This window comes from Phalacrocorax aristotelis, chromosome 2 (genome assembly GCF_949628215.1).
Source record: "Phalacrocorax aristotelis chromosome 2, bGulAri2.1, whole genome shotgun sequence".
NCBI lineage: Eukaryota > Metazoa > Chordata > Aves > Suliformes > Phalacrocoracidae > Phalacrocorax > Phalacrocorax aristotelis.
The window spans coordinates 125,728,450-125,743,157 of NC_134277.1; the positions used below are offsets into that span (position 1 = coordinate 125,728,450).

General features: G+C 43.4%; 1 protein-coding gene across 1 annotated transcript; it reads right to left on the reverse strand.

Annotated features, from left to right (window-relative positions):
* Window positions 1–11,114: 11,114 nt before the first annotated feature.
* MOS (MOS proto-oncogene, serine/threonine kinase) lies at window positions 11,115–12,266 on the reverse strand. The gene has a single exon (XM_075086171.1). The coding sequence runs from the start codon at window positions 12,162–12,164 to the stop codon at window positions 11,115–11,117; it is 1,050 nt and encodes a 349-aa protein (XP_074942272.1). The 5' UTR covers window positions 12,165–12,266.
* Window positions 12,267–14,708: the final 2,442 nt, after the last annotated feature.

The window sequence follows — 14,708 nt, forward strand, 5'->3', positions numbered from 1 at the left end:
ATTCTACCAATGGCCCCCTTCCCGCACCCTTGCAGTGGGTACATTTCCTTCTTGAGAGTCCCTTACGTGTTCAGAGGAAGAACTGCTTCTCATACAGTCTTGTGAAATGTTCCTGATGTGAGGTAGAGTCAACCACTTTGTCCTGGCAGGCACAAATGCTTATGCTAGGGATTGATTTTCCTCTTTCCTGGAAGAAAAAAAAAAACACCACACCCAGCACACCTTTGAAAAGGTCACAAAACTGAGCTTTTTACTCTTAAAGTCTCCTGTATATAAAAGAAGTTCCTTTTATATATATGAATTCTGAAGAATTTACCATTACTTGTGTACTAGTACAGATTGCTGAATCATTTGTGGAATTAAAGTATAGCACTAACTAGTTGTCATCATAATTAGCACATAGTGCAATCATCAAGAAAAGAAAGTAAAAACCTCACAGACAGTTTGGAGGCTGGTAACAGTTTGCAGAACATTTAAAATTAGACAGTTTTTTATTTTGGTGGACCATGACAGTTGGGTTTGGGAGGTCTGGGGCTGGCAGCAAGGGGAAGGCTGTACTTCTTTTAATGGCTACAGCAACCTGGTGGTAATGGGTGACCGCTCTGTACTGAATCAGTGGCCTCGTCTAATTTTAAGCATTGGTTCAAGACCCTAGTTTATGTCATACGGGATCCTGACAGTCCAGTGGGCAGGTAGCTGTAGCATACAACACAGAAAGTCATGTGCCAGCATGAACTTAAGTTTTTGAAGGAGAGCTTCACTGATTGGAAGGTTTGTAGCAAATAGGTTCATTTTCGGGGGTGTCTCCCCTCCCCCTGTTTCTGGCTTGTCTCATTGCCTCCTCCAGCCACCTCCCTTGTCTTCCTGTCCAAATGGCTCTTTCACACCACCCTTGCTGTGTTTTGTCAAGTAGCCCTGATTTTTATGGTTAGGACACTTTTTCGAATGCTGTTTGCAGTTCAATAAACAACTTTTTAAATGAACTATGCAAGTGTGAAAATATTTTTTTTTAATTAATTGAATTCTTCATATTAAAAACATTTATTGCCTCTGAAAGTCAGCTGTTGACAGGAATGGTTATTTAAATGGTAAGAATACCCTTTTTCTCCCCTTTAAATTAAAAAACATCTAATACAGTGGGTGGGGAACTGGCTGACAGGCCGCACCCAAAGGGTGGTGGTAAATATCTCCATTTCCAAGTGGCAGCCTGTCACAAGTGGGGTCCCTCATGGATCAATATTGGGCCCAATGTTATTCAATGTCTATAAGTGATCTGGCTAACAGCATCAAGTGTAGCCTGATGAAGTTTGCAGATGACACCTAGTTGAGTGGGGAAGTAGACACTCCAGAAGGGAGAGCTGGTCTGCAGGGGGATCTGGATAGGCTGGAAGAATGGGCCAACACGAACCTTTTGAAGTTCAACAAGGAGAAGTGTAAGGTCTTGCACCTGGGAAAACATAATCTGGGAGTGCAGCACAGACTGGGATCCACCTGGCTGGAGAGCAGCTCTGTGGAAAGGAACCTGGGGGTCCTGGTGGACAGAAGCTCAACATGAGCAAACAGTGTGCTGCTGCAGCCAGGAAGGCCAACAGGATGCTGGGTTGCATCAAAAAGGGCATCGCCAGCAGAGTTAAAGAAGTCATCATCCCGCTCTGCTCGGCGCTTGCCAGGCCACACCTTGAGTACTGTGTGCAGTTCTGGTCCCCTCTATACAAAAAGGATGTGGACAGGCTGGAAGGGGTCCAGAGAAGGGCCACCAAGATGATCAAAGGATGGGGAAGCCTGCCGTATGAGGATAGGCTGGGAGAGCTGGATTTGTTCAGCCTTGAGAAAAGGAGACTCAGAGGGGATCTCATCACCATGTACCAGCACTTAAGGGGTAGCTACAAAGAAGATGGAGACTCCCTTTTTACAAGGAGTCCCATGGAGAGGACCAGGGGGAATGGACACAAGTTGCTCTTGGGGAGATTCCGATTGTACATGAGAGGAAAATTTTTCACAGTGAGGATAGTCACCATTGGAATAATCTCCCCAGGGAAGTGGTTGCCTCAGCCACGTTGGACACCTTCAAGAGTCATCTGGACAGGGTGCTGGGCCATCGTGTCTAGACTGTGCTCTTCCTAGAAAGGTTGGACTAGATGATCCCTGAGGTCCCTTCCAACCTGTGATTCTGTAATAATAGCAATCATTTCGCTCCCAAAAGCTGTACAAGGATTGACAACTTCAAGGGAGGTCTGGAGAAGTTCTGTCACTTTCTATACAAAGAGAAATTGGGGTGACATTTGTCTACTGGCATGTCAGTGCAATGATACATTCCTTCAAAAGCTTTGTGTGTGGCTTTTGTGTTATCTGTAAAACATTTTAATGGAACTGCTAGATAACAGAGAAACAGGGATGTGGCCAAAGTATACGATATCTCTCTAAACTTACCATATTATTTAATAGATACTATTAATTACTATTACAAAAAAATCCAGCCTCCCCAGCCTATCAATTCCCATTTTTACAGTCAGCTTTTTTACTGTGTTCAGATGCAACTTTCTCTACTTGTCTCTGGGGCCAGCTTCACTTTTGCCATATCTGAATCAAAATCCTTTCACCATTTTTGAAGTAAGTGATTGAGAAAAATACATGGCTTGAAAATAAAACTGGTTTTCCTGCCACCTTTTGGGGGTAGTAACCTAAAAAGAGCTGGACATTTACATTTCCAATTTGAAGCCTACTTTGTTCTTTGTAGCCTGGCACATGTGAAGTAGAATATTTATTAGGTTATGAATTACCCTATTATCCCAGGTGTCCTGTGAAGGCAAATGCAGTTACCTCCCTGCTCTGCTGAACACTCAGGCTATTGAACTTCAGGCTGGATAGGGAATGTAACTCAGCCTCGTGCCTGGAGAAGTCCAGGGGCAGATGGTCCCTCTACTATCAAATTGTCCCATGGCATCCTTAGCTGATGGCAGACTGGGATAGATGCCAGTAGACTTTTTTTGTTCCATTTGCCTTCTTTAACTGGTTTTAAGGCTTTTCATTTGACAGGCAGGCAAATGTTTGGCAGCTGGGTTAACTGAAGCATAGAAAGAGGCTCTTTGAGCACTGCATTAAGGTATTTGCAGCAGATAAATGGCTGAAATAAAGTATAAGTAAAATGTTCAAAGTCTAGTTAATTTTTAAAATAACCATTCATTTTCTACTCCCATTTTCGTCTTTGTTCTAGGGGATGAATTTATAGACACAGATGCTAATGCTGCAAAAATTGATATACAAGTCAAATATTAAGCATCCACTTAAGTCCTATTGAATTTACAAATATTTGTGGTATATTCTGTAAAACATTTGTTTTATTTCCTTTGCTGCAGATATATCTTACCACAGAATACAGAAGTAACCCATACATCTTCACACTTACGCCTTCATGCTTCCCATCATTCCTTCTGTATTAAGGATGTGCCTACCTCCAAGTGATACAGTACTTTATCACTTGAAGGTAGTGTTATTACCTCTTTCTTTCTGAGCTGAGATAAAGCATGACACCAAAAAAAAAAAGGGAAAAAAAAAGAATATGAAGTAAGCGAGCATAGAAGAATCCTCCAAGGGAAGAGAAGCAAACAACAGAACAAGGCAGGAGCAGGGTTTCAGAGGCTCCTTGTTGATGGGAAGCCAGAAGCTATGTCAAAGACGGACAACTATTCCCCGTTTAATTATCAAACACATTTAGCGGTAATACTTCCATCCCCCGCCCCAAATAATGAAGTAGCATCAGAACTGTAGCTGATGCTTACTTTTTTTAGAACTGGTTATGAAATGTCTGTTGATATTTCTGTTTGGGAACCAAAGACACTAAACCTTCAGTAATTGCTCTAGCAAGTGAAGAGTAATAGAGAATTTACACTTCTGTGCTTTTTCTTTTCCTTCTTTCTCATTCTTCCTAGAAACTGTTTATTGCAACTGCATACTTCCTGTGCTTCTAATCATCTTTTCTTGTCTTTCTTGTAATATCTTGAATGCTAAAGTAATTGTTGAAATTCACAGAACTCAAGGGGGCATGCTGAAGTTCCTTTCATCGTGAAGAAAAGCCTGAAGAAATTTAATTTTGACCTAAAACCATTTCAACATTAACTAGTATTTGCTTTTACTTGGGTTTTCAGTTTGAATTAGATAAAATTACATAAAATCTCTTTCTTTACTGTATCTGGTCAAATTTTGCACATCGAATCGTAGAATTATTAAGGTTGGAAAAGACCCTTAGGATCAAGTCCAACCGTCAACCCAACACCACCATGCTTCCATGGTAGCGAAATGGGCTCAAATGTGCCCATTTGATGGAAAAGCGGAGACACGTGGGGGAGGTTGGGGATGGGGGATGCCATTAGTTGAAAAAAAAAAAAGGCCAGAATTAGAACTTTTAATTCATGCTTTCCCTTGGTAGACAATGCCCTCTGTATAACCAAGAAAGCACAAAATACAACACACTAATACAGTTAGTATGTCTGGAGCTACCGCTGTAGACGACTAGACATGAGGATGCAAGCACTTGACAGTATTTTCCTTACACGTACTTTCTGAAATCAGTAAATGCAGCCAGATTTGGTACTGGGAGATGGATGAGAACTAGCTGAAGTTTCCATGTGGTTACTCCAGACTGCTATGAGGCAGCAGCTAAACCACCTGGTTTTGAATAGTTAGCGCTCAAGTGCTGCAGAGCTGGAAGTTTGAAAGGCAGCTTGTGCTACCTATGAAAAGATAACATTTAAAAAAAAAAAAAGCTCACCTTGAGATAATGGCCACTGTGACGTGGCATCCCAGGGTCCCAGAAATGGCACTTAAGTTGCTGCATTAGATAAAAAACCCCCAAACCTAAATACAATAATAGTTTGGTTTCGAAGGAAAATAATTATATCAAGCTGTGGAACTTGGTTGATGGTAAGACATGAGAGATCTGACATTTAGCAGTTGGGACAAATGAGGCTTTGTTCCTTGCTAAGAGCACAGTCAAGATACATGGTCACTCTTATTTGAGGAGGACCAGCCTGTTCTTAGCATCGGATAACTCGTGCCCTGAATAGAGCATACCTGGCTGGCAGAGGGCGGGAGGGCGCAGCCCAAGGGCATATCACAATATCACTGTGCCCAGGCTTACACTGATGCTGCGTCATCTGAATCTGTGCAATACTGGATCCCATACTTCCAAATTTGCTAGACCCTACAGAGCTGACCAGGACGTGAGTGCTGGTTCAGCCTTTCAAACTCATTATGCTTTTATGTATACCCTGCCAAGACATTTAGTCCACAGAAAGAAAAAGTGATGTCCCTTTTTGTATTTGGTTGGCTGGGTGATCGGGGCAGCCATACAAAGGATCCACAGAGGGGCTTCACAAGTGTTTCATGGTCAGAAAGCAGAGTAAGATGTTGATAAACTACGATTATTACCTGGTTGTAGTGCTTCCTCCAGGCCTTCAACAAATCTTCTGTTTAGGCTGATCGAGCTGCTGGTGATCAGTTCCAGGAACGAAGACAATAAATACACTCGGTACAAATAAACCTTAAAGTGTATCCTGACTTATAATTATGTCATGCTAACCACCTGGAAGTGTGTTGCATACATATGTGCGGAGAAGGAGAGATAAAGAACAAAAACAGCTTCTAGAAATAATTGGGGAAACATTTGGACGAATGGAATCCCATAAGAGGATTGTAACACAATTGTTTGCAACTTCTCTGCTAGCATCATGTGCCGTCTGTTCATATTTTGTATAGAGGTATGCAAGAGCGACAAAGTTAAAGACCAATGTGAAGCTACAGTAGCTTTTGTGCCAGCTTTAGAAGGAAGAAAGCATCTTTTAAAAACCTGAAGCCATGTCCAGATGAAGAAAATGGAAAGGATAAAACTCTGGTGGATTAAATATAAAAATAGATGGAAAAAACTTCAAGGAACTAACATAAACCCCATAATTCATAATTTTCAGAATATCAAGAACAAGAAATCTGTCAAACCTCTCTGGTAGATCTACTCCTGTCAGGTTTTTAAAAGAAAAACAAAAAAAACTCTAATCATTGAAATCTGATTCCCCCCAGGACAGCAAAGGCATTGCAAAGAATCAGTGTGTGCCTTGCATGTGTCGTCCCTGGAGAAAACACAAAATAGGCTCATGCTAGAAGCATTTTTGTGGGACAACTCAGGAGCTGCCTGAAATTCAAACATCTATAAATGCTATTATAGTTGCAGAACTTTTGTGGTTGGGAGGGACTGCTGCAGATTGTCCAGCCCAACCCCCTGCTCAGAGCAGAGTCAACTAGAGCAGCTTGCTCAGTACCGTGTCCAGTTGGGTTTTGAAAATCTCCAAGGATGAAGACCCTCCCACATCTCTGGGCAACCCGTTCCAGCGTTTGACCCTCACAGTAAAAAAAAAATTGTTCTTGCATTTGAAATGGAATTTCCTGTCCTTCAGTTTGTGTCCATTGCATCTTGTCCTGTCACTGGGCACCACTGAGAAGAGCCTGGCTCCGTCTTTACTGCCTCCTGTCAGTATTTATAGAAACTGGTAAGAGCCCCCTGAGCCTTCTCTTGCCAGGCTGAACAGCCCCATCTCTCAGTCTCTCCTCACATGCAGAGGTTCCGATCCCCTAATCAGCTTAATGGCCCTTCACTCCTGGACCGGTACATCTGTGACCTCGTGCGGGCAGAGTCCTGAGCCGGCCACAGGGCTCCAGATGTGCCTCACCAGTGCAGAGTGAGCAGAGGGGAATAATCTCTTCTGGCAATGCTCTGGAAGAGCTTTGCAGTGCACCCCCGGATGCTGTTGGCCGGTTTTGCCGCAAGGGTGCATTGCTGGCTCACGTTCAAATTGGTGTCTGCCAGGAGCTCCATCCAGCTCCTTTCCTGCAGAGCTGCGTTCCAGTCCGTCGCCTGGAACCCCACTGGTGCGTGGGGCTATCCTGCACCAGGTGCTGGGCTTCACAGTTCCCTGCATTGATTCCCATCAGCCATTTTCTCCAGCTTGGTAAGGTCCCTCTCAATACCAGCACAACCATCTGAGGTATTGACCACTCCACCCAATTCTGTATCGTCTCAAAACTTGCTGAGCGCACACTCTGTCCCATAATCCATGTTGTTAATGGAAATGTTAACCTGTGCTGGGCCCAGTGTCGATCTCTGGAGTACACCACCAGTGACTGGTCTCCCACTGGTCTTTGAGCCCAGCAGCTCAGCTAGTCTTCAATTTTCACTGTCCAACCTGTACTTCATCAGTTTATAAGGATGCAATGGGAAACAGTGCTGCAAGCCACATTAAGGTGAAGATGAGCAACAACCACTGCTGTCCCCTCATCCAGCAAGCCAGTAATCTCATCATAAAAGGCTACCAGCTTGGTCAAGCGTTATTTCCTCTTCATAAATCCACGCTGACTACTCTCAATCACCTTCTTGTCCTTCATGAGCTTGGCAATGGTTTCTAGAATTATTTGTTCTACCACTTTCCCAGGGATTTAGGTGAGGTTGACTGGCTTGTAGTTTTCCATATGCTCCTTTTTGACCATCTCGCAGATAGGAATGACATTTGCTTTCTTCCAGTCCTCGGGAATCTCTCCTGACTGCCATGACCTTCCAAAGATAATCGAAAGCAGCCTCACAATGACATCACCCAGCCCCCTCAGCATTTGTAGGTGCACCCCATCAGGTCCCATGAGCTTGTGTACGTCCTGTTTGTTTGAATGTTGCCAAACCTGATTCTTCTCTACCAAGGGTAAGTCTTCCTTGCTCCAGCCTTTTCATTGGTCTCAGGGGCCCAAGATTCCTGAACACAAGCCTTACCATTAAATACCAGGATGAAGAAACCTTATAAGAGTACCTTGACCTTCTCAATGTTGTCACCAGCTCCCCTGCCCCATTCATCAGTGGGCCCAGATTATCACTTGTCTTCCTTTTGCTGCTGATACACTTGTAGAAACCTTTCCTGTTGCTCTTCACATCCCTTACCAGATCCAGTCTGAGATGGGCTTTGACTTTTACAACCCCATTTCTGCACGTTTGGGCACTGCCTCTATATTCCTCCTGGGTGATCTGATCCTGCTTCCACCTCTTTTATGTTTATTTTTAATGTTTGAGTTTTATCAGGAGTTCCTTGTTTATCCTCGAACACATTCTGCCACCTTTGCTCAATTTCCTTTTCGTTTGGGATGGACCAATCTTGAACTTGGAAAAGGCAATCCTTCAAAATCAACCAGGTGTCCTGGGCCTCTCTTCTCTACAGGACCATAGCCCATGGAAGTCTTTAAGAAATAACTTAAATGCTATGATTTACATCTGTACAAGATACATTAGCAGATACTATTTTAAAGGAATTAACAGACACAGAGATATATGATTTCTTTAGGAGCCAATACTGCATTGGTTGGAAGGTGTTGTGCTTCACAATTATGTTGAATTGTATTGGAATTCTTTAGGACTACCAACTGCATGCAGATAAGGAGCTGGTTGATATGGTTCACTTGGGTTCCCAAATGTATTTGAAAAATCACTGCAAACTTTTTAAAGGTACTAAGCAGCCATGTTTAAGAGAAAATCCTGGGCTGGATAAGTCAAAAGATAGGAACAGAGAATGAAAGGCAAAGTGTCAGTTCTCTCAACTGGAGAAAGTGCCCGTGGTGGTTCACAGGGTTCTGTGCTGCTCAGCACATTCATAAATGAAAGGCAAGAGGGTGAGCCATGAGGAAAACAACTTTGCTGATGGTGGAGTTATTTAGGACAGTGAGTGCAAGGGCCAGCTACAAATAGGCAGAAGGAAATTCAAGGTAAATTGATGTAAAGCGAGGCAAACAGGCAAAATAATCCTTATCACATGAAACAATGGATTCTGAACTATCAGGCCTGAGATGTTTCTTGATTAGTATTAACCAAATGCTCATAATCAAAAAGAAGCAAATCAAATCTCAGAAGTTACTTAAAAATAGAGAACATCATTATGACAGCAGACTATGATGTGCCTACATCTTGAGTGCTGTGCACAGTTCTCACTCCCTCTCGAAAAGGAGTCCAGTGAAGTTAACAGACATCTGCAGAGCTGATTACGTTTCAAGAGCAGGTCTTGGCCATCCAGTATTCTTCTGACAAGTATAACAGAGAATTTGAAGGGTGCTTGATTTTTCAGAGACTCAAGTAGCACTTATTGATGCTAAAGTATCATTAAGCACAAAATATCAAGTTTCTAGCAGTTTAAACAACAAGCTACCTAGATTGGCAAAATAAATACAACACATAAGCGTTTAGGAACAACTGAAAAAAACTAACTCAGTTTTTATAATATTATTTTGAAGACTGGAGAAACATTTTTATGTAAGGCTTGATTTTAGGGTGAGGCATGCCAATGGCTTTATCCGACATTTTGCCTTACATGCCCTCAGCTAATCATTTTAAAAGGTAACTGGCTTATTATGATAACTTTTATAGGATATTTCTTGTTCATTAAAAGAAGTTATGCAACATGAAAAAACGTAAGTTATGGTCCTAGAGCATAATTATTTTGACAGAGAAAACACAGGAAATCTATTCCAGAATTTACATTTGGTTTTTTGATTCCAGCCGGCATTTTACAGTTCCACTTCAGGCAGACAGAAGAGCAAGAAATAGTTAAGCTTAGATTCACTTTATAAACCATTAATTTCAATGACCAACCCAAATACCATAAAGACCTACAGAATCATCTCAAATTCACATAGTTGCTCATTTCCAGGATTTCACGGGGCTAAGAACAGATGTGTGTCAGAAATCAGGAAACTGGCTCAATTCCTTTGGGATTTTTTTTCCAGAATGGAAGCAAGGGGGAGGAAGGGGAAAGAAGAAAAACAATTTGTCTGAAACATCAGACTTTCTCCTGTCTTAAAAAGAAGCAGAGTCTTTGAGCAGAATGGCGATATCAGCTACAGCAGTCAGATCTTCATAGCTCCAGAGAAGGGTTAAGATCTCGACAGATCTATAGTTATCAGTTCTGATAAATTAGGGATCAGAGCTCTCTGTCTTCAGCATCGCCTACAGCACTTCCTCTTCCAGACATGTTACAACCAGATTAGGAAAGACAGTAGATAAGACATAAGCAGCGCAGAGGATTTTCAATAGCATATGCTTTGAGCACCAGCAGAATATCGTCTTTACTGCTTTAAGCAATCTGCCTTTTCAGTACTTCCAGTATCTTGTCTAATACCAGCCCATACACTACAAAGGGCAAGTAATCCCCCCCTTACCCCGATTTATGAGGGGGTTTTGTATCTATATATCTCCCTTCATGTTTTCCCAATTATTTTGTTTTTTAAACTCTCCCAGTACCTCCAAAGCCTGGGAACTTTCTATTCCACACAAGAAGTCCTTATAATACTTCAGATACTAAAGTTTACAATATACCAACTAGCAAGTTGCACCTAACACACCTGGTAGCATGGAGGGCTTATAAAGGCAGAGGTTGTTAATGCATCTTCTTACTTTTAATAGCCTTAGACTGTCAAAAAGATTCCTTATTTCAATGGGGAGACAGGGTAGTTCACATTTTCCATTTCAGAAACAGCATACTTACTGAAATGAAGTACATCTAAGAACAAGACAAAACCCCCACTGACACTCTGTTTCTCTGCATTCATCCATTTGTGATACGTACTCATTCCTTGGTAAATGAAGAGGAAAAGCTCAAACGCAAAACCTAGCTAGTGTAAAGAACTATTCATATCTGACATTTTGGAAATACCAAAAGGTATTATGTACAAAAACCCTTCCAAAAGCAGCCCTTTTTTGTACTTCACTTATGTGAAATCAACTATTTTTCTGCACATCACATTCTCCAGTATCTCCCTGAACAAGGCAGCACACAACAGATCAACCAGAAAAAGTCATATTTGCCAACGTCTCTCTCCCTGTTTTTATCCCCACCCACGGTAAAACCCCACAGTTTTGTTAAATCTCTTTATTTATAATCTTCTTATAACAAAGCAGGTTGTTGGTTTTTTTTTTTATATATATAAAAACAGCAACAGACCCTTTAGCTCGCACAGGGGCTAAATTCATCATGTTTGGAAGAAAGGCAAAGGGAAAGAAAAGTCGACAATAAAAGAAACGGGAGGAGTCCTGCGTTTTCCTAGAGACTCCCCTTGAGGGCCCTGAGGCTGGGAAGCAGCTGGGCTGCGCTCAGGCGCTCCTCTACATCAGCCTTCCAGCAGCAGCTAATAATGCTCTGGAGTCTCTGGCCCACTGGCGACTCATGGAAAACAGCAGCAGCCAGCGAAGGCCGTAAGTTATAGGCTACCACAGCATAGAGCACATACTGCCGCTCACCCAGATAGGGCTGCTCTCGCATGACAATTTGCCAGAGGGTGATCGCAAACGAGTAGATGTCTGCTTTGGCAGTGACCCTCTCACCCTTGAGGAGCTCAGGGGCTCGGTGTGTGTACGTGCCCCCTTGCTGGCAAACATGGGGACTCTGGGACAAGCCCTCCTCCAGTTTCTGGGAGCACCCAAAGTCTCCAATCTTGCACACTCCCTGCTCAGTGATGAAGATGTTTGCAGGCTTCAGGTCCAAGTGCACAATGCCCTGTGAGTGAAGGAAGGCTAAGCCAGTCACAATGTCACAAGAATAGCACGCAGTCTCTTCCATGCTCAGGGCCTTCCTTCCACATCCTCCTTCATCATCCTCACCCTGTCTCCATGCATTCCCAGTGCCATAAATGACATGGTGCAGGGTGATGTTGCCCACATACTCCATAATGATGGTGCCCAGGCTGTTCTGGCTGGCCGGGGCACACGTGGTAGCAGCCACCACACGTACCACATTATCGTGCTGTAGCCGGGCTACGTTCAGCTCAGCCCAAAAACTCTGTCGTGATGCCAGCCGGTTTTTGCTGCTCTTCTTCACCTGCTTCACAGCCACAGTTGCACCATGGTAGGTGGCTTTGTAGACAGCACCGAAGCCACCAGAGCCTAGGGGCTGCAGGAGGCAGAGCTGATCCCAATCAATGGAGCACCAGGCCAGGCGTGGAGGCAAACGGCGGGTCCTGGCTGAAGGAACTCCCCCTAAGAAGTTTTTGCTATCTTTGCCAGGGATAACTAAGGGGCTGCTGCAGGGTCGCAAATCTGCAGATGGGGAAAACTCCAAAGGAAGAAAACAATTAAGGGGAATAGGTGATGGCATAATAAGGTGGAAAAAACAACAGGCAGTTACTAAGACAGAAAACTGAAAAGTTCCCCTGCCAGAAAGGACTCTACAGTGCCTTCCAAAGCCTTTTATCCTCTCTTCACCATTCTCCCTCCCACCCCCAAATGAACTGCATCTGTCACAACTAGCTGAACCCAATCAGGCTCACCTGGAAACATCCTTCTCCAACCCTGAAGTAAATCTCTAGAAAGTCAAGGCGAATGGATTTAAAGCTAAAAAAAACATTAACTCACATGTATTTCACATAATCTCTAATTTCAGGAGAAAAGAAAGATGTCCTGCCCATTGAATGCCTCTAGCAAAATGCCCCGACAGTAAATAAAGCGGTGATTGATTAATGTATTTCACCATGGCTCCAGGCAAGAATGATCACCATCAGATGCATTAAACAGCTCAAAGTCATTGTCAGAGGGAGCAACTGAAATGGTGAGTGCTAGCATTTCAAGTAGCCTATGGCAGGCACCACTGAGTATAAAAGTGTGTTCGCAGACACCTGCTCCTTAAATGTGGCTGGGACAAGGGGACCAGTTTGACTAGTTGACTCTGCCCATGCAGGACAGTGAGCTTAATATCAGCATAAAGACAAATGATTGCTCTGCATCATCCATTAGATAAATGTAATTATACACAAATATTTGGTTATCTTCCCATCACATCCCATGCAGTTACTACAGGTGTGTATTTTATTCCTAGATCCTCCTTAGTAAACTTATTGCTAAATTTATGGAGCTGTTCTGGCAGAAATCAAACAAATGTAATTTTGCCTTGCTGGTTCCAATGTTTTTTCAGAGGGGCTTTTGTTCTTTTGGCCCTGCTTTCACATATTCACAATGCTCATGCTGACTGCCTTAAGTGTTTGGTACCTGCTGTTCTGCCCTTCCATCAGAGCACCCTTACGGGGCCTATACAGCTAAGTGCTTTTGCATATCCCAGTAAGTATCTTTCCGTACATGTTGGCAAATATCTTGGAAAGCTATTTTCCCACCTCCTCGCCCTTCAGAACCTTCTTCTGGATGTCAGCTTTGCCAATAGGGATGCTGCCACAGGACTTCGAAGATTGGCGGTGCCTGTTTCTCCATAGTTTACCTCTAGGCACTAGCTCTGCAGGCAGCTCGTGCAGAGCTTTCCTGGTGTTCTCTGATCTTTTTAGTTTGCTTCTCTGGATGAGTAAGATGCAGCACAGAAGGGCTGAGGGAGGTTTCAGGGGTGCTCAGAACACGTGCAAACAGAACTGGAGTGTTCTCCACCTTGAGAAGGGTTCAGTTGTTCACCTCAACAGAAAAACCTAATGTCCCAAAGGCGTCTTCTGACCCTACTTGAACTCTAGATCAGCTCAGCCAGAGGGTTTCAAAGGCATCACTCTATAGTGAATCAGCAAATGGAGAGCTTCCCCCACTGAGACTTAGGATCGTCAGGAGAAATTTGTCATTGCAATTCACAGGGAAGCAAATTTGGGCCAGAGATGAATGAGAATGGGGAATTTGGGTTGTCACCTGCTGGTGTGAAACAGATAGGCTGGAGAAGAACGAGATAAATAGGTGCTAAAATGCATTTGTAGGAGTTGTTAACAAGTGAGAGTGCAAAGAGTTAGGGATGCCAGAGGGCCTCTCAATGGCCCTGGGTGGGACAGTCCCTCCAGAAGGGACTGACAACACAAGGCTCCTCTTCCTTTGCCCCTCCCAGAAAGGACTAGTAGTACAAAAGACCCCTGGACTCCCCTGGTGCTATCACACCCGGCGAGCTTTCTGTTGTAAAGCACAAGCCAGCCAGGTAATGCCCTCTCCTAGGGGCGGCTATCTGGCCTGAGGCACTGCTTCAGCATTGCTATGCAGTGATGCTTTGGGGGTGGGGGGAAGACCAAAGGAGCTTTAGTGTAGTTTTAAATATGCAGTGAAGTAAGCCATGGACCCAACAGGTGTTTTAAACTCCTTTTCTGAGCAGCAGTGTGATTTTATGCTTCTGTGGAAAAGTCTTCACTTCTGATCTTTGCGGAGAAATTTTTCTAGGAAGGCAAGTTGTGATGGAAATAAAAAGCTGCAATAGCAGATGAAGCTATACTGGAGAGAGAAAGGGGGGTTTTATATGTATTTTCTCAGAGCCATTAGGGCTCTAATTCTGGCATGGATTTCTGTGCCATGTAGTATATAAATACAGCAGAGAGACAATCTCTGCTATATATTCTCCAAGAACTTCAGCCTTCTCATGGGAGAAGTGCACTTGTTACAACCTGTTTTCACCAGGTTAAGGTGGCAGAGAAAGCTCAAAGGGAAAGTTGGTTGAGGGAGAAGGACGGATGGATGGATGGATGAAGGGTCCGAGTTAAGCTGACAACTATAGGAGCGCGTATGGAGATTTTGAATGCTGCAGAACACAGCAGTAAACTCTATGCTCATAAAACACAGGGTTAGGATTAGGGCCATTCCCCAGTTTCTTTGGTTGAAGTCTCATCTGGAAAGATATAGCAGACCTTCCGTACTATTCTTTTCAAACTCCATGCCCCCTACCCACTCTTTCCAGTTG

Coding starts and splice junctions, on each gene's coding strand:
- MOS (XM_075086171.1), bottom strand. CDS start 12,164: ATGCCATCACCTATTCCCCTTAATTGTTTTCTTCCTTTGGAGTTTTCC.